A 26,500-nucleotide genomic window follows, 5' to 3' on the forward strand; every position below is an offset into this window, starting at 1 on the left:
TAATATTTTAATATTATGATAATCTTGTTAAATAATGGCCATATATTGAAATATCACGCAATAGAAAGCAAAAGAATCTTGCAGACTTATAAAACCTGATTTTCAGCGTGTTAAATGCTAAATTTTGCAGAAAATGGCATTCATCAGTAAAATCTGTTGAGAAAATTAGTGATGCCTTATTAAGTAGCACTTATCAATGACAACATATCAAAAGCACTGACATCAACAGAAATCCAAAGAATCAGAGGGGTTTGATTTGAATCTTAATGAACACCCTTGGTATTTTGATTTTTTTACAGATTTTTTTGTGGTTTAGTCTGTTCTGCTGGTTGGACTGAGAAGAAGGCAAATCATTTAGTATAAAGATCTGTAACACTGCTGTGAACTGAGACAGTACATTTCTTTTGGATCAGATTTAATTTGTACCACTTAAATCAATGGGATCATTTATTCCACCTTAGTAACAAAATTAAAATGCATCAAAGTTTTAGTGTGGTTTTGCCCAACAATCTATACAGGAATTAAAAGGAATATTCAAGTTACTCAGTCAGGCTGGCAGTATCCTTAAAAAATGCAGGGCAAGGGCTACATTATATCACATCAGGGAATGAAAAAACAAGATCAGTTTTTTATCATTAAGAACACATTGAATTGACAAACTATTAAGCATCTGAAAAGCATAATCAATAAAGAACAAAAATGATGATTTTAGCTGCATAAACTACTTAGTAAATCTTTATGAATACAAGAGGGCAACTGGCTTGTGCCTGAATGATAACAAGAGGAGCACATTTGCTGAATTATGTTTTACAATGGATAATTTGACTATCTCTGCAGAGGACCAGAGAATGTGAATGTATGAATCAAAGAGTATAAACATACTTTAAAGAAAAAAGGGCTAACTCTTGACATCTCGTGCAACTATCAATTTAAAATCTCAGCACATAATTCTGCTGTATTAGTAATATTTAATACCACGTGAAGCAAATTCTGCTGCAGATTCTCAAAGTGAATAAGCAATACTTACCATGATCACTGAATGCAAAGTGACAGCTCACATCAAAAGGATGGTTCAGTATAGTCTACATACTCATTTCACTGAAGACAAAGATCTATTTTTCTCACTTGTTTGGATTTTTAATTGTATCTGTTTAAGGTTATTACAGACTAACTCAGTTCTTAGAGAGATCAATAAAAATTTATGTAGCCTTGTGAGACCCCTCTCCTATTCCCTGATACATCTTCTTTGGAGCATGCATTACTTGTTAGGTTCTTCTAGATTAGCAGATCTGAATTTTCAGTTATTTACGTATCTGCCGAGCTTCATGCGTGTGTGTAACTTCATTAACTTCAATCAGATTACCTATACACATGTTTGGATTCTGCTTTGTAATATATGAATCATCTATGCATAATGAGAGTGTGTTTTTTTAACAGAAGTATTTACATAGAAATAAACACTTCAGTAATAGTTTCAGTAGTGAAGCAAGGACTTATGTAGGCTATTAATAATAAGATTTGTTTGTGTTACGTACAAAATGCAATCATATTATTTGAAATTACGTTGAAATAAAATTTCAGGTCCTGCCACTACCTATGTCTATACCAATTGTGAAGTCACTTGAGCCTTAAGTTGTCCATTATTGCATCTAAAATGCTTTAAACAATTTCAACTTTTGAACATAGACTATAAACCAAGAAACATTCAATATTAATTTAAACAGCAATAACTGCTCAGTGCTGCTCAGCTCCAGGTGGGAAAAACATTATCTTTAAAATGGAAAACTGAGTGAGTATGCAGACGAAGAAGATATACTACCAAAAGAATACAGAGTATACTTATACATACAAATCAAGGATTTTGGAATGTGCATTTTAATGAAAATCTTGAAAATAACAATTATACATGCCCATAAGACTTTGCATGAATGGAAAGCTCCATTTTAAAAAGTATTTAAGGACAATCTGGCAATATATTGATGATTAAAAATGCAAGCTATTAGCTACATTGTATTATTTTCCTGGAGTGTTACTGTAGTTTCAAAATACCATTAAATCAGCACAAACCAACACTTATCATTTCCTGCACATTCTTCACAGTGAGCTGCATTCTGACTATGAGTAATCTGTTAATCTGTTCTTCGCCTCACAATCCGTCAAAGTGACAGTTTCATTCCAACCCTAATACATAATATCTTCATTTACTGTATGCCTTACTGGAACTTCCCTTTTTTGCTAGCACTAAGATTTAGAAAATCACAAGCATATTCACAGAATGCCTTTTTCCTTCCTCCAAACCACTTCAGCATGTCCAGCCTGCCAAATACAGTACAGACAAACCTCCTTAAAGCCTAAACGATTCAATTTTCAGTGAACTGTTAACTAAAAAGAAAAGACATCATAAAAAATACAAGTGCAATTGTGCACGGAAGACATGAATCTGCTCTTAAAAGTCCTAAATCTGTAAATGAAATGGTTTATGGGTGCTAGATTAGATCGAAGGGTAACAAAGAAGATGTGAATTCTAGTTACCAAACAACATATTTAGATAGTGTTAGGTGCTATTACAAGTGTGTACAGTCTCTTCCTTTCAACCTAAAAGATCTTAAAGGTACGTAAAAACTTTACTGACTATTCTCTACGCATAAGCAGCCAGACAACGCTGTTTGAATGGCCCAGGAACATGGAGAGAAAGAACGGAACCAATAAAAGACAATCTCAGTAAGTCCTGAAGCTGCAAAAAAAGGAGATAAACTACCTTACATTAACATAGATGCAACAGCAAGACATTTGAAAGCATTTGCCATGTTTTACATTGAAACCCATAGCGTATATGGTGCCCTGTTTCCAGATTCCCATACAAGAGAAAGCCATTTTGGGTTATTCTTATTTTAACAAGCTTTCATATGTTAGCTGCTTGGTTCTCAACAACCTTTCTGCAGCTAAGCTTTTCACCATTGTGATTAAAATATTTAACCTTTCAACTAGATGTTTCCTGTGACATTTGCTTCTTTTGTCATGTTCTTCTTTCATGAATATTATAGCCTGACAAATGGAGCAGAACTTCACTAATTCAGATTAACGACTTGGGAGACCTATTGCAAATTATTCTATTTTGTGGATGAGTAAAGTAACTGAACAAATACAATGAACAACCAAAGTACATTTTGTGATACATTGTTCTTGTTCACTTATTTTGACAACAGTCGTGTAATTTTATAATACTTCATAATGGAATATTTTCTGTTTTGCAGAAGTAATGGAGTTGTACGACTCTGATCTTGTAATGAACCATAAAAATAACTGTGCTTCTTTGTTTGCAAAACTTAATCTTTAGATGTGCTTAACTTTTAAGTTATTCTGCTATCTAAGCCTTTGCTTGGAAATACAGGAAACAAAGACCTTTTGTGTCTGGATTTCACAGTGTGCATGCTGAAAAAGCTCTCGTGTAGTGCAAATAAATGTTACAGCTCCCATCCTTCTTTTAGTGCACCATTTTGTAGGGGAGTTTAATTTTACTGAATCTCTCAACGGTATAACACCACAAGCATCAGCTATTGGAACGTTTAGTTTTCACTGGGGATGGATGAGAGTACTTGAATGGTAGACTCAAAGCTGAACATGCCTTTAATACTTGTGGGTTTGCAACGGATGTGTTTTTGTGTTGGAATCATTGACATATTATGCAAATTTAAGGCTCCATGGTAATGGTAATATTCATGGCAACAATAAGTTCTAACAAAAGACTTCTTTGGCAGAAACTCTTAAAGTGAAAGAAATAATTTACTTCCTGAAAATCAATGGAATAGAGTTATACATAGAAAGTGGTGTTTGGTATATTTAATATACCAGAAGTTTACCAATAATAAAGTTTGAAAAGAACTAAAGGAACATGTTTACTATTTCATGACACATTATCTGAACTACTGCATATCTACATGCATATCATTGCAATAAGAAGGAAAATCACATTGTTTGATAAAGTAGCAGTTAAGGATATGGGCTCTGCTCTTAGGAAGATAAAACAACTTGTTCTGAAAAGTTTATAGTTACTGTTCTTCTCAAAGACTTCATCTCCACATCAGTGAAACATTTCTTTAGTGATGATAAATCTCAAATCTATAACATTTATCATAATTGGAGAGAAGCCTTTACTAAAAAAAGGAAAGAAAATACTGGCTTTTTTCAGGGTTGGTTTTGTTTTGGGGCTGGGATTTTCTTTTGATTGTAGGGGAAAGAAGAATGATGACATCCAAATCAGTCCAGTGCAACACATGTAGGTTACAATGACAAGCAGCTTGCTTTAGTCAGTCTGTACCAAGCCCATGTGAAGTGAGGTCAGTGACTATTAATCATTTGTCAAAGACTGTGGGCCCGTATCAGCCAATTATATATAGAAGGAATTTTATATTACATCCACAAGTGCAAAGCTACAAAGGACTTAAACCACAGCACAGTGGTGGCACTTTTAATAGATAAAACAAGTCTGGGCAAAATGCTGGCCTGAATTGCATGATACTTCCATGTAGCTCTGTGCCCACAATTCACTATAGGAATACTTTTTAACATAGAGTTAAATGTCTGAGTAAAACCTAACTGAAAATTTGGCTATGTACAATTTGTATGACATTACTTAAGTAAAATAAGCTTCTTGTGAAAGGATGCTCAATGAAATGCTGAAATGTGTCTCCTACCTTAGTGCGGTTTCTGGAGAACAGATGATTGAACTTCAGAGGAATACATTTTATTTGGTAGCTTAGGAAGAGTTAAGTAGGATGCCAAGAGAGGCAATGATTATAAAAATAGGTTTCTACGTATTAAAAAACCCTCTCAAAGACAGAAAAATCAGCTTTTATCAGAAATACATTTTTTGGAGAGCATCTGTGGAAGTTGAGAAAATCTATTCATGAGATTAGGCTCGAGTGATCTTTTTCAGAGAGCAGCTCTGCATTTTGCAGTTTAGTATAGCTGAAATTCCTCTAGAATATTGACTTTCTTTTAGCATTTCCTTTAATGAAGCTTCCAAACCTTCTATGACACACAATTATTTTGGAGGACAAATGCTTGCTAAGTAGCAATTCACAATTTCCAGTCCCTGCATTGGAGGAAGAAGTAACACAGATAATTACAGCTTCCTATTTGGAGAGAAGACAGCAACTCTGAAGTTCAGCTAGGACCATACAGCCCATCAGTCAGTGGGAAGTACATAGCTAAGGCTTGAAACACTGCACATCATCTTGCTCATCTGGCTGTGTAGCCTCTGCAGTCAGCCTGTCTCCTTTCATTAACTGGTTCTACGCCTTGCAAAGCAGCGTGATGTGGAGATGATTTGTATTGCAGTCGCAATATTCTTGGCAGACTTATGACCTTTCCCCAGCAGAACCAATGGAAAATGAGTCTAGCTGGGTCTTTTTATTGACTGCATTTCCATTATCTTCACAGGTGCCTTCTTTCCTGGCTTGTTCTTTTATCTTGTTATGGACAGAAGCTACATTTACTGGACAATAGCTTCCACACTGCTCTCTTTTAATTTCCCAGAACATATCGCTATTACACTTTTTAAAGTTACTTTAGACCTGTCAAATTCTTTATCACTCTCTACAACAAACTATTTGTTGTTCAGTAAGCGCACCTCGTAACGGTCTTCATGCCACAGCATTTATACCCACTCATCTACGTAGGATATATACATTTTTCAAATATTCTGTGTGTTCTACACTGCTCCAATAAGCTTACAAAGATTCAGACATTCTCCACTTGCTCATACATGACTTGTTAAAATTGGCCTTAAAAACAGTTTAGGAGCCAACTTATAAATTACCATTAATTTTATCTCCCTCTCACTTAGATACACACCCTCTATGAAAAACATTATGGAGCTTTCCATTATAAATGAAACGTAATGACGTGAATAATGATATTCAAGTCACATCATCTCCTGTTTTTATATCATGATGCAAACTGACCTCATAATTTTTTCATCTTCTGTATTTACAGCCCAATAATGCTTTTCTGGCAGTTCACAAGGGCTACTGAATTTATGAGGCACTTGCAAGTCAGGTATTTCACGAATACTTTGCCTGCATTTCTCGCAAATGATTTCTAGAGAAAGTTAAGTCTACTGTGTGTGCTGGACTGAAATAGCATAAGAACTAAGCTGTAATGTATACTGTTCTGTCTTAAATTTTATTACATGGAAATACAAGTTTTCATTGTTGATCACATTAACTTGATATGATGGAATGCTTTATTTCTGCAGATAATGGTATTTATTCTGTTTTTCAGTATATAAGATGTACTGAGTACCAAATTGCTTTAGCACATGTATAAAAATAACTTAATAAAACCTGACTCAACCAATATATGGGCAGAAAGAAGACAAACAATGTAGCCTGCACTACAATACAGGCAATTCTAATGCCATGAGATTTATGAAATTGATTCTGGAATAAAGAGTCCAAAGTGTCAGTCTCAAAGTAAACAATACCATACTCTGAGGACTGTAGTTGTGCCTCTGTCCACTTCATCCACTGTAACAATTCTTAAGGATAGAGATAGTTCCTTTGATAACCACCACCCAAGGTAGAGAGGTTTTGTAGACCAACATAAGCACTTTGATTTACATGTGAAAGGGAGTGGGAATCCAGGATTATACTTTAACTCCAGTAATAGATCGTGTGCACTAGGAAGCATATAGTTGCATGATGCATCTGATGAACTTGCACAGCAAGCTTCATAGTGTTCACTTCATATAATCTAAGAAGAACTTTTAAAATCCATAAAAATGTGAATGGCAAGTGAAGTAAGTGACTGAAAACATCTCTGTGAGGAAAAACGTGTATTATCCTGCACAACTGACTGGCAGTGTGCTGTCAGAAAACACTTCATACTGTCAATAAAGTTGTATCTGAAATGTCTTCTGCTCCTATTCCTCCCAACCCACATACATTGTCCAGTTAAAACCCGGACAAGCAAAATGCACATTAACACCACCAAGTGAAATAAGTCTACTTTTATAAATAAGTACGCCTCTGTTCAGGCTGTTAAATTGACAAAGTGATGTTAAGGTTTCACCTGGAACGGGACAATTAATTTTGATCATTTCATTTTGATTATTTCTTCCTAGCCACCCTCCTCCCTTGTCCTCATTTTGCCTTATATTAAACTCATGGGGATTTTTTTGCTGATTCCAAACAAAACAGAACAAGCTAAAAACCTGACAGCCAAAATATGCTGTAGACAGGATCCATTTGAACTATCCCACAGTGTTGTAACACCCTCTCCTGACGGGGCTATCTGTTAAAAAAATGCTGTCTAAATAAGCAACATTAGAATCTTCTGTAACAAATGGATTCCCTGACACCTACAGTCACATACAGAATTCTATTTCTAAGCCTTCAAAGCAGAGAGGGAGTGAAGGAGAAAGAAACAGATGAGAGTGCATGTATGTCAGATGAGGAAGATTTGCTGAATCACGCATCAAAGCAGTTGTAGGAGCAAGGCTTGTGTCAGTTACATTCAATACACAGTGGTACTTCCAAAACATGCAGAATTCAGTTCTGCATTCCAGGACAACGCAGACATACTGCAGACAATGACCGAAACGAGCAATAGTAAAGCCCTCTTAAAGAGATTTAAGATTAAATCAAAGAATGTCACATTTAATATTCAGGACACTCTAACTGAATCCTTACTGCCTAGGCTATAAATGGAATCTTACCGTGGGTTGGAATGAGAAAGTGGGCTCATTTCTTTCTGATAGTGATGCTCCTGACTGGTGGGCTATGGAAAACAAAAAATAATATTAAGAAAATGACTTTGCAAATATTCTTTCAGTATGTTTAGAAGCATGTAAGAGATCTTTTATGAGCATACACATTTGCAGCTTCCGATATTAGAATTTTACAGCCTTTTTCCTTACCTGTGAAATTAAAAACAGCTATTCAGATTCTAACTGTGCAAAAGTACAGCTTAACAGATAATTCTTAGCTGGGTAGAAATAAACATGAACTAAAGAGTTGACCACATGGTCATTTCTCATCTGCTTGTGAGAGTGTTGGGACTGAGTCAGGAAGCTTCAGAGAGGGAGCGTGGCGAAGTCTTGTCTGATAGAAAGTCTGGACTGTATGCGCATAGGAAGCATGGTGCAGGAACTCTTAGTAGGATGTGTGCAGAAGCAACCATTCTTAAGATGAGACAACACTGAGGCAGAGCTGAAAGGGCTGGCAGGCATGGTTCCTCTCTTCTCGGAAGCACCATTAGCAGTAATCTAAGCAGTCCCAAATGAAATTTGCTGAAGCGGATATGATTCCCTATGGCACTGCCAACTTGATACCTGGATTCAGCTATTCATGAATAGATAATGTGGACTGTATGAATATTCATACAAAAGATGGCAATTTTCTACAGTCATCAAATGTTACCTACCCATTGTTAAGAATGTGCCCCAAAGGCTTCAAACTACCTTTGGTTTATGGCATTAAAAAGTTATTTGGAAGAAAGATCAATATTCATAAACTGGTATAAAAATTCAAGAATTCTAATTTTCTCTCAGTATATATGTAGAGCTTCCAGAAGAGACCCCCTGCCATTGTCACACCCCTCAAAAGCAGCTCTAAACAGATCACTGAAGCAAATGCAAAAGAAGTGGAAATACAAGCATACATTAACAGTACTTGTATGATTTAGTACATGCAATGCTAAAAATAAACACTATGCACTATGAAAGCAATTGCCTTTTTTTACAGAAATCAATAGAAAAATGAGTATGTTCTCATGGTTTCAGGAAGTGGGGAGGGATGTTGTAAAATGTATGTGCAGGATGAATGACATCCTAATTACTGCCAAATATGAGTCACTGCCTGGTGGTGGATAGTGCAATTCCCAAATGATGGCTAGTGGAAGACTGAGAATGAGACAGAAAGTGAATTAGTCAGTCTGTGAACCAGAATATCTGTCTAAATAATTTTTAGTCTCATTTCATAGTAAGGAATAGTCTGCCTCAGTTTTGCAATTTGACTTGATGTGAACAGATCCCTCCAGGGGTTGTCAAAGTGAGCTCTCAGTTGGAATAATTCTGGGTTTAAATATCACTCCTCTTGTCTGTCAGACTTCAGCTCTGCCAAACCATTTCTGTGTGAAGTGGCTTTCTTTTCTGAACCATTACAAAGGAAACCAGAAGACCTTCCACAAATTATGTATGAACCTGAAAGAACTCTTTCAAATGTCTTGCAGGTCAAGGCCTATAAGACTGAATTTATATTTAGGAAGCTGCCTGGGGAACAAGTAATCTTTCTTTTCTGTGAGTACTCCTTACTCAAAAGATAGGTCTTAGCAGTGAATGTATTCTGGAGACTGCTAATGCAGCATTATACCACTGCAAGCTTCTAGGATGTATCAAGGAGCAATCTATGAGAATCTTCCTTCTCTTTTGCATTTCTTGCTGAGAATCAGGGACCATTAGTAGTAAGATATCCTGAAATCTCTTATATACGATCTCCAGAATGTTTGTGTTGTATCTGAAGTGGTCTCTGAAGTACAAAAACAGCTATCCAAGAAGCTGAATGGGCCAATACCCTGATAGGGCAGGAAGGTCTTACTTGATCTCTAGAATAAACCAAGGCATTTAAGCAGAAATATTTCCTAAGCTTGGCAAATATTCTTGGTTAACGTGCATATGTGTGGGTATAAACTTCACATTATACTCTGCAATACACAGAACTGTGTCTTGCATATTGTTGCAAAGCTAACACGGAATTTCATACACCTTCAGATTTCAGAAAACACTCAGGTAAGACACAGTCAAATAAAGTCTTTACAAATACTTAAGTTACAGATATTATTGATTTGGAACTGTGCTCCTTCTCTCTCTCTTCCCCCCCCTCCCATTTTAAAAGGATTTAAATTATCCTTTGAAGCAAATCCACTTTAAAATGAAAGTTTTTCATATTTGTAACTTATAGCTCTGCTGGGTAATATGTAATATTCAAAGCTGGTTTATCCCTTTTCGGCTGTCATAGTTTACACCAGCTGCTAAACAACTTACATTTCTCCTGACAGCCTATATTCAGTACTTGGTAAACTATCACAGCATATAAAAATACAGTTCCAGTATATCTGTTTTATAGCTGTTTAAGGACATCTGTTCTAACTGCAACTAAGCAATATGATTGATTTACGTATCTTTACATTCAGAAGGGTTTCTTCAACTCATTAGACTCAGAAACATGAGAATCTGCAATAAATCTGGAAATCAGTGTAGCAATGGCAAGCGATGAAAAAAATAAACTCACTAAAATGCTTTTTATATATTAGATATTACTTTGATACATAAGGTCACTATCTAACACGATTATATCCTGCCCTGCCTTGCAAAACTTCACAGGTATTTCAAAATGAAAGATACACAAAAAGCTGCCTTCTGGTGGTGCTGTTGCCAAAGGTTCCACTAAAAGACAAAAATGTATAAAATGAATGAAAATTTGGAATAAAAATATTCCTTATTTATCTTTGAAGAATGTAACAGAAAGCAATAGATACTACTGATTTAAATAATCAGAAAGATACAACCTGGAAACACATGTAGGCATGAAAGTTTAATCATGGTAAGAATTTCAAGCTGTCCTTAATTTCTCAAACTACAATATGAGGAGTATTTCTATTTCTTTTCTATATACTGCACTGCTAAAATCATTTGCCTATGCAACTGGAAGATGGCTATATATATTATATACACACTTTTCTGCAGTTTGTACATCTGATTTTGGAAGAAGAGATCATTTGCAAATTCTCTTGACTCAAGTGGTGGTTGTACTAAAGATCAATGACATAAAACCAACTCTCTTTTTATTCTAAGCTTTATGTTTCAGCTATCCATTTGAATACTGGCACTGCATCGCTATTCTCAATGTCTTCTGAAATGTTGTCAGCATATCAAAATATACTGAAATTTAACACCAACATACCAAAAATGTACCCAACTACTCTTCTAAAAGCTCCTGTGTTAGAATAACTTGGGGTGATTAAATAATCACCTTCCCCAATAAAAGTAGTTTATAATCCTCTTAGATACTAAAGGCCTAGAAAATGAATTATCACTCTCACGTGAATATTCTGCTGTTTTCCAAATATTGGAATAGAATTCAATCAAGGAGTGTTAAGCATACAGGTCCGTAGTCCAAAAACCTGTACCACATCTATGAATAGCTGGTGCCATGGCAGCTATCTCAGAAAGGCAAATATGAAGTGAATCAACAGGTACTGTGGACTATCTAACATTGTACTGGTACAGGGAGTCCCTCTGCATAAAGGCAGAGGTAGGGAAGACTGCTGAAGCTGAATTTCAGCAGCCTTTGTTGTGGCAAGGGACAAAGTGGTTAGACCTTATCTGAGAAAGATTAGGTTTGCTTTCTAAATCATCTCTTCCTGGAAATGAGGTCCTTGTCATTACATCTTAAAACCACAGTGCCCATCTTGCAAAATACAGAGGAGAAACATGACAAGGCGGCACGTATAAGGCACACCAACACTTCAGTCAACTGAATGAAATTTGAAAATCTTCTCAAAGACAAATATGTTGTCTTTTACACTTGATTTACGTAAAGATGGCCACAAAGGCCTATTAGAAAAAACTGTGGCTACCTTAAACTACAATTTAAATGACTAACTTATTATATGTAAGCTCTTTTTAGACTGACGCTATTAGTCTGAAGCTACAGAACCTGATCAAGACAGTAAGATCTAAGAACTGTCTTTGCAATCACATTATGCTTCACTGAATACTGCAGCAGTACATTTCACCTTAAAAGTTCATTTTGTTTTAGTAATGTAATTTGTATTAACCAAACCTGCCATGTCTAAATATTCTTATCAATTTCCTTATAATTAAACCACTCAAAAATTAATGAGACTGCTATTCTCTATTTGTCCAGTCTTGCAGATTCATACCATGTTTGAGTCTACTTAGTAAGTACTAAGAAAATGTACTGGAAATGACTAGACTACAACTAAATGTGTAATGTTGACGTATCTCAAATAGTTACAACCAAGTAATGTTTCTTTGATATCCTGCAAAACACTACTCTGTACACCAAGTTCTTATTTGTACAATTACCCACTTAGCAATACATCTCATTTGAAACCTTCATTTACCAGCGTACCACGAAGTTCCTGTGCTGTGTTGATCATTCACTATGGAAGATATCTGCTATACAGGCCTCTATTTGGTCCTCATAGATTCCTGGTGTAATTTCCACCTAACATTTTAGAGCATTTACTCTGCAGTAGTTTATACTGAGGCAACACAGCAGTGGGTACTCTTTTAACATTGGATCCTCCTCTGAGAGTTGTGTTGTGCGCTTTACTTAAGCCACATTCATTGTTTATTATTGTTTCACCTATAATAAGAACTATGTTGCTGAGATATAAACGGAGTATGAGGTTATCTAGTTTTACAGCAGCTCCTGCAGGCACCTTTATATAGCTGCTGAAATGTTATTCTGTGATTTCATACATTCAATACTCTTCAGTGGACTGTAACAAATACTCCTCTGCTTATAAGAGTTCTCTGTCACATAGTGCAGCCTGTGTGATTTTGTACCACTTTGTACCAGGACAAGTAATGATACAAGGTGTGAAATACATAAGGATCACGTACTAAAAGCTTAGAACTACTGCAGCTTTTTGCTGCTGTTCTCCTCCTTCAGTGCTTTCAACAGTTATCTTTTCAGTAATAAGACTTTATCATCGTAAGAAGCAATTATTTTCCATTACTCACACTGTAATGTAGTTGCTGAGTGGTATATCTGGGCTTCATTCATTTTGGAACTATTTTTAGGTACTATACCACACACCTGCAGGTTTTCAGCCACTACTTTACAAGCTGTACAGCCCACATGATTATTCAGGATTCTAGAAAGGAATACATGTAATAGATTTGCTCTTTGTCCATGGTAGTACTACAGGACCTGCTGGAAGTGTATGTGTTTGGTTCCAGGTTTATTTGCTAAGTTCTAAAAACATTTGGCAATGGTATCTTAAATTTCAAAGCTGCTCAAACACGTTTTAATGTTCAAGATCCTTGAGTCTCAGAATTGATAAAAACTATACAGAGAAAATACTGTGGAGTTATACTTACTGGTGGGAAACAAGAGTTGCAGGTTGCTGTATCATCACTGCTTGTACTTAGGCTAACGTTGCAATTATCTATCTGTGAAGCACTCAGCTCATGGGAGATCCCAGTATCTCCTGATTCTTCACTTTGCTGTCTCTTCATGCTAGCCAGCATCTGCAGTTCAGATGAACTGAGTCTATTTGACTGGTAGTTTTTCCAGTCATACTCCTGTGAAATAAAATGGAATAATCAACAACATAGACAGGATCATGGAACAAAATGTAGGAATGAAAGAGATGTACACTGGAGAATCTCCTAGGGAATCTTCAAGAAGTCATGATACTAAAGGAGAAACAAAATGTTTACTGGAAAAAATTACTTAACAGATTCCTGCTCAGCTATGAAGATCAAACATATTTAGATGTAATTACAGAAGGAAGAACACAAACACTGTTACGGACTACAGTTTGGATCCTGGGTGTTTGGTGAAGTTGCTGTTCCACTGCAATTAAAAACAGAAGATAAAAGCAGGCTTTCAGAAGTTCAAAAATCCAGCAGCTATGCTTAAGCATCAAATGGAAATCTTGAAATAAACCCAATCACACAGTTATCGTAGCATCGTAAACACCATCAACATAACAGTTATTTGTCAAGCACAGCATAAAATTTCTCTGGAAAGCAACACATGTCAGCACTAGATTTTAAAAGTTATTTTGGTAACTTGCTGGAGTATAAACTTTAAAGTAAGTTACTTTAAAAGAAATAGTACAGCAACACTTAATACCTTCAGGTTATGGCACCACACAAACAGGACATTTGCTTTTAAAACCACTCATGAATGTATGCGAGCAATTAATAAAATATTATATAGGTTCAATTATTCAGCCCCACAGAGGTATGATGGATACAGCCCACAAAAGATGTTAGACATTGGACATTGATTCTTATTTTAAGGAAATAGTGCAATAAGGTATCTATACAGCCTAGATTTTTACATATATTGCTTATTATTTCACATGCAAAGTGCCCACTTTCAGTAGAAGAATCACCTCAGACACTCAGAGGCTGCTTTTTGGCACAGATATATGTAGCCTGCCACTTTGTACAAGGTATAAGATGATGACAGAAGCTGTCAGCACAGCTGCCACCCCTTTTGTACCTGTGGCTTTTGAGGTCCAAGCTTCATTCCTGAATAGTGTGATTATTACTGCCATTTTTAATCCTAAAATAATACAGGATGTTTTCTCTAGACTGTTACTGAACGTAAGTTATTAGCTCAGTTACTATTAGTTATTTGTTCACCTCATATAAAGCTTGCTATGTTACACTGGAAAGTCTGCTTTGCTCTGTTAGTATTCTACCAGATCTACAGCTGCTATAACTTTTATTGATCTTACTGAAGATGCTGATTTCCTCTTAATTTTCTTATATAGGTGCCTTCTGCATTTATTGGATTATTGTAAGAGAAGCTTCAGCTTATCTTTCTTTCCTCATATATGAAGCAATTGGCATGCAGCATTAAAATGACAGCATGAACAAGTGCTATGCAGAATAAAATCACTAAGCACTGAAAGAACATTTTTCTCCTTCTCTTTTTAATAAAGGCAAAACATTGTCCAAACCTGCTTGTCTTTTCCTCTACAGCTATTAAGAGAGATGCAGAGATTTCTGGAAGATTTACAACACAATTCAAAACAGTTGTTCCTCCTTTCTCAAACTTATTTCAGGTTGCCATTCTGTTTTCTTTTCTTGGAATGGTCCCACTCTAGAAATACCACACTCAGAAAGGAGAATAGATGTCACAGCAATTTTCTGTTCTAAACGTGCTGTATAACAAACTCCTTGTAAGAAAGGAGAAACAGTTTGGACTATGTATTTTATAGCTCCAGATGCCCACTACAGAACAGCTTCTTCAGAAATTTTGTCTTGCCTCAGCCAATTTTCAAAGAGAGCATTTGAAAATTCAATTTGAAGTTAAGTTCACTCTGTAATTTAGGAGAAACTTTTGATGCAAGATGTAATTTTGCAATACTCATAAACTTGTCTAAAACTAGTATTTCATTTAGTAATTAAAAGCTTATCTTCTCTTTTTGCATATCCTCCCCTTCTGATAAAATATTATTAAATGCTTAAAACTTTTGCTAGATTGACAAAACCTGTTTAAAGGATTTTTTCTCATATATAATGACATTTGCGTTCTTCTAGGTTCAAATAATTTATTCAGGATTGTTTGAGTGTAGCTACACGTGCAGAAAACTTTAATTACCAGCTATCTGCATGCTTGCAATATTACCCAGAGGGCTGCACTTCTTTCTTAATTAAAAATATTTGAACTTAATAATAGAGAACTCCATTAAAACATGAATAAAACATTGCAAGCAACCAGGTCCTTAAACTGTATTAAGTAGTTAGCAAATTGACTGCAGGAAGAGTTGGTAAGCACTTTTTTTCTTTACCAGTCCTCCATATGAGCAGATTAGAAAAGTCTACTTCTCTGTAAACTCTAATATCCTTTCATACATGGTTCTTAAAACAATGAACAGTGTTTCAAAATGGAAATAAAATCATTACATGCCTACAGCCAACAACAAAGTCTCCAGTGTTATCTCACTGTAGTTAACAATATGGTATGTCAGCACTTCTTTTCCTGAAACTTACGGGCCCTACAATACTGGTTTCTTCCCGCAGAAGTGCTCCAGCAGGTACAAAAAACACTTTGCATGTGTGTGAGGTCAGGAAAAAAAGACACATTCAAACACCTTATTGTATTAATCTTAAAGTTACTGACAACATTCCTGATAAAAATTAATAAAATTTTCCAAAGAATATATAACTGCTTCATAGAGCCACAAAGAAAAGAATCCCAGACTGGTTTGGGTTGGAAGTAACCTTAAAGCTCATCCAGTTCCAACCCCTGACATGGGCAGGGACACCTTCCACTAGAGCAGGCTGCTCCAAGCCCCATCCAACCTGGCCTTGAACACTGCCAGGGAGGGGGCATCTATTCTTGTGGTCCCAGCAATAGTACCTGGTTCAAGATACTACTATCAAAAAACCCCACTTTTACAGTAATGATTATTGCAGTAGCAAGATTCAACATTCTTTGGTAAAAATGACAAAAACAGCAATCCTGGGAACTAAATACAGTAAAACTCCTCGATCTATAGAAGAGAATTGCAGAGGTATATGATACACAGCCATCAAATAGTAAGTGGCACAGGTAACAGAAAAAAAAGATTATTCTTTGTTTCTTGTAACAAACACAAGAATGAGAAAGCACCAGGAACGAGCCAATGCAGTCAAAACAAATAAAAGGAGATAAGTATTTCCCGCGACCCGGCAATTAAACTCTGAAATTCACTTTCACAGCCAAAGGCCATAGAGGTACAAAAACCAGCTACACACATCTATGGAAAAAAATTCCACCATCTGTTATTTACCACAAAGACAACACTTTTCACCAAAGGAATTGCTTAGCTATGGGCTGCTGGAAGACAGCCTACAGGGCATGCTGGCAAGGCAGCACTGCATGCTTGCTCTGTCCTTGCTGTTTGTTTTTTCTTTCTCTAACCATCAGCAAATGAGTGCTGCTGGACAGGAGATGCCAGCTGTGTATGTCTTTGGTCTCACAGTGTATTAGCTGATGTCTGAAAAAGATCCCTGAAGCCTGAGGAAGACATTTGGCCTGCTTCACTCAGATGCTCAGGAATACATCGAATCTACTCCTAACACACTTAGAGAAGAGGTTACATGTTAAAAGATATGAATCTGTAGTAATTCTAAGCCCAAAAGAATTCTATCCAAAACCGTGGAAAGGTAACATACGAACTCATCTGTGATTTACAGAACACACTTGATTCTTAAGCTCCAGTTCCTGATTCAAAGCACATCATTATAAACTGAAAAGACAAGAATTAGCTAGTAAGCAATATTTAAGAACATAATTAGATTCATACTTATTCTTTGAATTACTGCGTGTTTCCATAAGGAGACTGCACGAGGGAAAAAAACAGGAATAAAACAATACTTTGATGAATGTAACAATTCCTTTAGTAGCCTGGGAATTTAGCCTATGACACAGCCTTACTGCTGGTCCTCAGTCACATAATTTATTATTTTTCAGGGCTCTTGCAGAAAGACTATGAAGTATCTACATTAACATTCTTTCTATGGTCCCTTGTTAATATATCAATTTAAAGTCTGTCAATTTTCCTTTGTAATCTTTCACACCCAGACTCACATATTTCATAAATGTGAGCTGCTCAATGACACTTCTTTTTATCTGTAAACCTCTGTGATTTCTTTTTGCAGTACTAGTTTGTGTGCCTCCAAAAAACTAGAAAATCAACTTTCAACAGACTGAGCTCAGTAAATACTGTTATGATGAAACCAGAATATATGTGGATGAAACATGTATTATTCTCACTTGATGCAAATGAGCATATCTAATACAGCTTTTTGTACAATCTAATAATTTCAAAGTAAAAATCACTTACAAAACTCTGTGTTGACAGACAGGAATTTTCTCTTGAGATTTTCTTAAGAGATTTTTTACTGACAGATCTTTTTAATTGACAAGAAACTCTTTCATAGCTTTCATTTTTTCCAGATCCAGTTGAAAATTCTTTAAAGAATGCAGATTTACTTTCATTTGGAGACAGAGAAAGGGTAGGCTTTAAGCTTTTCTGAGAGCTAACAGAATCTGTTTTGCTCACAGTGGTGCTCTGTGGTTTTGATAAGACAGTCTCTTCGAGGTTATGTTTGCTGTGTCCCTTATTCTTCCAGTATTCATTTCTCCATGACATCCCATTTAATGGGCTCTCCTTAAAAACTGCCGAATCAGATGTTCCTGGCCTGCTGTGGCTGATCTCAAGGTTCTCAGTACTCTGGATTAATTCACTGTTGTCATCCTAAATTTAGGAAACAAAGCAAGAGTGATTCCCTCTCATCATCACACAATGCAGTTTTACATAACCTTAAAATTTGAAAGTGGCTTTTTAATCTCTGCTGCTTAATTCTAAATCTGCAAGGATTCTGAAAACCAGCTGCTCTTCTGGCAACTACACTGAGTACAGCACAAACATCTTAAATCAAGTAATGAAAACTAGAAAGAGGAGGAGAGGGACACATGATTACACTGTTCAAAATGTCAGCCCACATTTAGAATGCTGGTAACCCTCCAAACCTGAGTGTTACACGATGATCATCATTTCAATAAACTTTATTAAAACTGTAAACCAAAAGTAAAAACTCCACAATTATGTCTTTCCACTGAAATATTAATATTCCGTATTTTCATGTCACATCTTCAACTTAAACGTAGAAGGAGTAACTCATGCTGAGATCGCTTTACTCACCAGTGATAATAGTGGAATATCACATTCAGCACCATTTGAATATCATTTAAGAATTTTGGAGCTTAGTTCGTTAACCTTATATTCATGCTTGTAACAATGTGTCTGCAAAATATGCCATGAATCCAGGTGTTCACTCATACCACATCAACAACAAACATCAAGACCAAACACATGGGAAAAAAATAATGGGGAAGCACATCTAGTGTTTGCCTCAGCATTCTTATTCTCAAAGAAGAGAGGATGAGGGAGGCCTCATCTTCATTTCATCATGCTGGTCATCTGCCATATGCCACCACACTGAATGTAAGGCAGTATATATTACAAGATTCAATAAGTCACTGAAATACCATCTTCATTATGCCTCCCACAGCCAACGTGCAGTCCTACCGCTAATGAAAGCGATCCAAGTTTCTTAGTGATTTCACTGAGTCCAAGACTGGACTACACAGAATAAAATGCACATTCAAGAAAACAATCCCTCAGTTTTATTAATGATACATGTTTTGGGAGTTTTATTCCCTCACTTAGTAATTGCCTTGAAACACAAATCTGTATTTCCCTCTTTTCGATGGGTTTTTATTTGCCATAAGTTACCTTAAAATCTGTGCTGGAAACCCATATTAATTTAGGTTAACTGAAGATAGAATATTACTGAAGAAAACACTGTATTTTTTTTCACACACATCAGAGATAAATGGATAACTCTGATTTATCTAAAGCTTAAATCCCTCCAACCTTTCCATGTCTCTTCAGCCACACATACTCACTTAGGTTCCAGAATAATTTGTTAAATACTAAATCATGAAATGGTGCCAGAAACATCAATAAAGTTTGCTTGATTAACTGTAGCACAGCATATGTAAACTGAAGATGAGACTCATTTTCCTGAGGAATGAGCACTTCCACTGATGTGATGTATTCCTTGCAAGATGCAGATGGGCGGTTCTGGATACATAAAACTGATTGCTTTTGCTGGGTAGTAATTTTAAAATCATTCTAATGACTCTAGAGGGCCACCTACTAGGAGTAGATGGGAGATAGTCCTTGTGTACACCGAGCTTTAACACTGAGGTATCAAAGTGAAGTTATCTATCACTTTGTGAGGGTACATTATCTTATTTAATCTTATTCCTTTATTCTTTGAATTGTATAAGGACAGAAAAATTCTCAGTTTCTTCATTGAAGGCTTCACTGATGAACTTGCCTGTTACACTTCAAATACATTTTTGACAGCACTATGTGACATGTGGTCACGCCTGCCACAGTCGCAACCCTTGCTATCAGCAAGAGTTCTTGGGTTTGCTGTGGGTTGGGCAGAATCCATAAATGCTGCCATGACAAGTTTACTTACACAAAGTCTCCAACAGAAATTTGAGATGAAAGCATGGGCATGCCTAGAATTACAAGATAAGTCACCTGATGGTGACTGGTTCCAAAAGAAGCAGCAATTTTTATTTTAAACTGATTATTTGACTCTGATAACTGAACAACAGCATTGAACTATTTCAGTTACTAATTAGTAACCAGTAAAGGTAATTTATAAATGCTGCTTTCAGACTGCAGGCTGAAACATTTCCTCCCCAAAAGCCTCAAGTCACATAAACCGTATGGTTCTAGCACAGATATTTCGTCTATCTTATAGCTCTCAGTATATGCAACATAAAGAGAATCAATGTTTACTTATTTGAAATTCATCCTGAAATTCAACTTGTCTCTTATGTTTTACAGCTAAGTAAATATTTTTGTAGATAATACTTTCTACAGATTTAATAAAAAAGTTCTTTGAAACCCAAACAGTTCTACACTTTAGAATGGTATCCCATATAGTACCGCTCATGAACTACCAGCCTGACTAAAACTGATTTAATTCTGAAATTCTAGAACTTTGTTTGAAATAAAGTCTTACGGGTTTAAGTTAACAAACAATACACTGCCCTAGATAATGGGAAACCTCCCACAACTACAGAAAAAGAGAAAAATTGGATTTCTTATAATTAACACCAGCATTTTGGTTTCTCAGAGATGCAGAATATAGAGCAGTTCAGTCCATCTTGCTATTATGAAACTGGGTTGCATTTTATTTCTCAGCTATAAGCAACAGAGTAGAATGCTAAGGAACAGATTTCATAATTCAAAATGAAATAGAACAGTCATAAAGGTAGAAACTGTTTTAGCAGTTACCATAATGACACAATGCAACTATTCAGTGCATTGACAATTTGGTGAATTCCTACACAGAATCAGCTGAAACATTTGCTAAAGAAGTAATTTTTTTTGTTTTCATTAATTTTATTGCTGAAAGATTTCCATATTGCAAAGGAATTGAAGTTGGTGATGCTGACACAGCTCAGACAGGACATAAAGCAGAAATACCAAGCATCAACTGATATTAAAAAGCTGAAATTTCTTAACTCACTTTTGACAATATTGGTGAGAAAAGAGTCACTGCTTGCAGTTTTAAAAGGCACAACAAAGCCTTATTTACTGCACTCTTGCTCAACCATAACAGACTTATATCTTGCTCAAATCTATGATGCAGGCATTCCTAAAATCTTTTCTGTTGTAAACATGCACGATCCTCACATCTCTGTTGGCACAGGGGCTGACAGTGTTAGGGTTTTTTTTTTGTCTACTTAACACAGAGGGAACAAGTTGCCCCAAGAAGTTATGGCTGCCCCATCCCTGGCAGCATTCAAGGAGGGGGCTTTGAGCAACCTGGTCTAGTGGAAGGTGGCCCTCCCTGTGGCAGGAGCTTGGAACTAGATGAGCTTTATGGTCTCTTCCAAACCATTTTATGATTTTCACTCCTGTATCTAGTTAGGCACAGCAATCTGACAAAGACAAATCTACCTGTACATACATGGGGAAAAGATGAATTATCCTGTATCTAGCCTGAAGACAGAATCTCATCTTAGGAGTTTTAGGATGAAGACTACTTTATCAATAATTATGTGTAGCCTACCTCTTCGCTGCTGTCAGTTCCTTGAACATTATCTTCAATCTGGGTTTTCCCATGTACTCCGTTACTATCTTGCTTCAAATCCAAATGGAAAATGCCACATTCTGGTGACGTATCTGGAGAATTCCCACGAGGAGCTGAACGAAGTCTTGATGAAAATGTGAAAGTCTCTTTATTATTCACTTGGTGATCACCTGTTTCATTGCTGTGACATTCAACAGGGGCATTCTGTGGCAAGGTTACATTATGGCAGGCTGAATCTTCAGTAGCTACAAGCTGTTCACTTGTATCCAACTGAACTCTCCCAGTGAGACTTTCTGGAAACACCCATTCATCTGAAACGTAAAATGTTTATTTTAATGCCAAACATGTAAATTGTATGTTACTCCGATCACTCTCATTTTGTCTGGAAGTTGTATAGAAGTTTTTCTAATACAGAAACATCTGCTTATCAGATTTATACAGTTGGAAGAGTGACAAGGATACAACGAAAAAGATCAGGCTGCTTTCTAGGCGAGGCGAGGTTAAATCAGAACATTTCCAGATCATAGCTCAAAAATCCACAGGCTCTGATATATGACTTGTAAGCCTGCAATTTGCAACTCAAATTATTTAGCTGGTAAGATTTGAAACTGATCAACCGAATTTCATTCTAGGAAAACATAATTTTATTAAATTTAGCTATTGATCTTTTTCTTTAGGCATTTTTTTTTTTGTGGTTGACATTTAAAAAGAAATCACACATAGTTGGTGGAAAGTTCACAATATTACAATCTGCGGCTTCTTTATTACTGAAATTCTACACTTTTATGTCCAGAACTTATGGTTTAAATCTCAGTTTCAAACTACAGCTCTGATGAAAACCAGGATGACATGAAAAATATATGAAGATACCTGTTTCACCAAGTTTCCCTGAATACAGGCAGTACTAATCTGCCAATTTTAAACCAACAATAAGCTACAGAAATGGATTTAAAGATTAAGTGCCCCAGATAAACATGAAAAGGCCATTTTTATACTCTTATTGTTAACTTACATTTTACTGCTTGGAATGATGGTATAGAAAAAAACGTCAATTTGATTGATTAAAACCAATCTCAAATAGCATCTGAGAAAAGGAGAATTGCTCAAGTATGCAATACTCCCCTATCTTCAGTAAAGATAGTGTGGTGTGGATTATCCACTAGATCTTGAAACTTTCTGGCTCCATAAAACAAAGTTACCACCAACCGTGTTAAAAAAGCCTCAATAAAAAAATACTAAAAACACAATAATAAAGTAGCACTGCACTAATAAAATGCTTATTGTCACAGAAGACAGTCAGTTTATTATGGAATTCTAGTCTTTTTAGTTTTGTTTGAGAGAATTATCACTTCAGGCAGATTAAGCTGCTTTGAGGGGAAAAAAAAGAAAGTGTAAGCCATCATAAATGAAGGCAAAAGAAAGATGAGGGAGATGCCAGGAGAAACAGTTATTTTCTCACTGGGTTGCTGATTTTCCCAGTTTACTAAAGACAGCTAGTAAAGCTGCCAAACTCCAATATTTTTAACAGCAGTTTGTACTAGGAAGCAGTGAAAAGTAGGGACTTAACACATCTCATACACTGATGGCTTACACCTACTTGTTCCAGAAGAGAGTTCAGTGTGTGCATGAAGACCATCTATAGGCAGAAGCCCCAAGGCTTTTCAGGTAAACTCTTTTTATGTTAGATAATCATGCTGGTATAAAACAATCTACTAGATCACTGTCTACTGTACATAAAACAAGTCTATTTTGTACGTATATGGAAATTTCACCTTGCTTTTAACTAATAGAAGACTTGAAAGATAAATATGTAAGTAATGCCATTTATTTTAGGAATTGGTTGGTCTAGTTTTTTCAAGAGCTTCAAGACACGAGTGAGACTACTCAAAACTTCCAAGAACCAGCCTTCATTTGTATAAACCAAATGACCTTCTGTTCTGATTAATAGCTACAAGTTTTTCAAAGGAGGATAGCAGAGCAGAATTGTTCTGTCTTTGATCGCGCGGGATTCTTAGTCAGGCAATTGGAGTTATGCTCCGGATGCTAAATCTACAATGTTTTAAATTCTCTTTTATCCCCAAGACAACTATATTAAAATTTTTACCTGGCTGCATTCTTCAAAACAAAAAATATCTTCAAAATAAGTTTACTTAGCTAAAATATTTTCCCTATTTCAGCATTCTGTGGTCTTCTGACCAGTCTGGCACCCACCCTTTCTCAGTTTAATCTAGACACGTTTTGCCAGATATCAATGGCAGTGGCTTGAACAAGACCAAGATGTATAACATATACTCCTTTAGTATTCAGAAGGCCTTTTACCCCACCCTGAAATCAGGTTTGACAGGTATCATGCTGTATTTGCCGTTTTCAAATATGCTTTAATAGCTCAGACCACTGTAACCAGCTCTCTGTGGTTATACACAAGCACTCTACGAGAATCTGCTAATTTTTATGCCCAAAGGACTGTGAATGAGAGTAGGGAGGAATGGCTTAATTTTTATTATGGCCTATTGACCCAGTAACAACCAGCTTCCTCAACTGCTTCACCTTTCTATTCTCATTTTAGAATGCCTTCTAATGAAGTTGTTGCTGTTTAATTTGCAGAGGTCATTACAGATAAAATGTCGTAATGAATTCTGAAGCAAAAGAGGGTGTTAAACCACTTGGGCTTTGAGATTTTAAGTCAATTTTAAATGAAGTATCAAAATATGAAAGAAAAAATCTTAAGTAACAGTTTTTGTCAAGTGTTCAGAGAAGAGGAAGCAATTAGAAGCTTAAATCCCTTCTCCTGGTTCTGCCCCAGACATCCAAAAACTTCTTACAAATCACTTTACTCCCCATTGTGAGTAAAAGTAATGTCTTTACTCAGATCTAAAGCACTTCAGAAATATAAAGAACTACTTTAAAAGATTTAGTGTCTGCACAATATTTAGCCTGAATATTCAGGCTGTTTAGTCTACCTTCTGTAAAGAGCACTTGTTTCCAGAGATGTTTCCAATAAATGTGCTTGATTTAGTAGTAAGTTAAATGCAAATATTAGTTTGTATACCTCAGTACTTAACGAAATATACAGGGGAAGACAGAAAAGCCTGTGAGGCTTTAAGATGACATTTTATGCTACGGAGTTCAGCAACTTCTGCAAGCTGCAGTCAGTGTAGCATTCTGTAAACAGCCTTCAAGTGGAATATGTGGGGAGTTTTAGACCAAACCAAATCCTATTACCTCTCTACCAGAAACTATACTGTATTTTCTTTTTAACTCAGTGTTTCCGTATCAATTGTAATGAACGATTTGGAGTTATCTTCTTCACAAAATATGCAGACTACTATGTAATCACAACATTGCAGCAAACAAGATAAACGCAAGAACGATCACCTAAACATCTAATTAGTTCTTCTACACAGTCAGACTTATGCTAAAGCTTATAATTACACCCTGACATTTTAATGAGGGTTTTAGTATTGCCTAAATAATATTGACAAACTATAAACAATGCTCACTTATTTTAACTCTTGCTTACAAACAATTTACCTTGGTAATGGTACTGCACACCTGCTACAGAAGATGCTGAATTGAGGTTTATAATACATCTAAAAGGTATTATTATGAATAGCAGTGACCACCCTCTAAGGCAGTACAACAATCAGTTATGAAAGCTCCTCTATCCCCATGAAATTTATATTAATATTTACTCATAGTCCTTGTTGACAAGAACATGTTTTGACCACAATGTAGGTGGGGAGCCAGAAACCCCATAGGCTTGTATTTTGCTTGGGGAATGTGGATTTGTGCCACTGACTTGTCACAGGTGTATGTACATTAGCATTTTGTCAGAAGTTGGTCATGATGATCTTAAAGGTCTTTTCTAAGTGGCAGGACTATGCTTTTGGCTAAGTCATCACAAGATCAGCAAGATCAGTTGTTGTGAGTTTCCTGACTATAACACTGATCCTGGGGTTTATGGGGTTACAACAGTTTTCATTCTCAGAAACACAAACAGTAAAATAGTAAAAAACCCCTAACAGCAAGTATGAATTGCTGACATTGTCCTAATACACAATTCCTTCTAAACATCCCAAAGATTAAGCAAAATGGAAATAACCCACAACATGAAGGAAAATTTCTTTGGTCAATAAAGGCTATGCTTTTTTAAAGAATTAAGGATTATTTTTGCCACATTACGTACTTTCCAGGCATATACAAAGCAAGTTGATTGACGCTGTATGACAAAAAAATATCCACACCTTTTGGCAGATAGGTGTGAAAGGGAAATACACCGTAAGCTGATGTGTCCTTCTGTGGAAAAAAAATTAATTTCACCACTCATCTTTAAAAACAACACCAAACCCCCCCAATATTACATGGATACCATAATTAATATCCTAAACTCTTATCTGGGACAAATAAAATTTCTCATACATTTGATGTTTGGAGTCTCTAGTGTTAAATTTAATAGGGATTTAAAGAATAAATTATTTCTAGTTCTTTCCCTTTAATCAAGAGAGCATGGAATTTTTCCTTTTTTATTCATTCACTGCTCTGGCACTCTGCTTAATCCTGCAAATCTTTATCAATGCTTAAACGCAATTCTGTTGCAGGGTGTTTGATTTCCATAATCCCCCACAACACATACATTTATATTTTCTGTGAACTGTTTCCGGATCCTTTGAAATTTACAACAGATAGTCCCCCCCACCACACACAACTGAGATGTAAACTAACATAAAATGAGCACCATACCACTGGTTATCTTCCATGTGGTTTTGGCTGCATCTTTTAAAGATAATCTTCTATGACTGTTCCTGTCTGCTGATGGTCCTTGTGATGAGTCAAGCTGAAAATCTACTCTTCCATTCTGAGAGGTATCCCGAGTCTGAATTGCAGGGTCTGAAATACAACCCAGAAGCTTATGAAATACCTGTGAACATGTGTATTGTGTGCTTTTCTTACTTCAGGCATGAAGAAACAGCATACGCAGCTTTGTCTTGGGATACAAACATCTTCCAAACAGCACGGGAATCTTGTACGGCAGCCGGAAAATAAGGGTAA

General features: G+C 36.1%; 1 protein-coding gene across 1 annotated transcript in view; it reads right to left on the reverse strand.

Moving 5' to 3' along the window:
- Positions 1-26,500, reverse strand: part of LOC104404448 (chromosome unknown open reading frame, human C3orf67) — a 54,511-nt gene that overhangs the window by 8,583 nt on the left and 19,428 nt on the right. The window contains exons 10-13 of the mRNA XM_010012880.1: positions 26,192-26,338; positions 21,431-21,762; positions 13,136-13,339; positions 7,721-7,782 (exon numbers count right to left, since the gene is read on the reverse strand). Of these exons, the coding sequence (XP_010011182.1) occupies positions 7,721-7,782; positions 13,136-13,339; positions 21,431-21,762; positions 26,192-26,338 (745 nt within the window). The remainder of the gene's footprint in view (positions 1-7,720; positions 7,783-13,135; positions 13,340-21,430; positions 21,763-26,191; positions 26,339-26,500) is intronic.

Source organism: Nestor notabilis, unplaced genomic scaffold, assembly GCF_000696875.1.
Source record: "Nestor notabilis isolate BGI_N333 unplaced genomic scaffold, ASM69687v1 scaffold26290, whole genome shotgun sequence".
NCBI lineage: Eukaryota > Metazoa > Chordata > Aves > Psittaciformes > Psittacidae > Nestor > Nestor notabilis.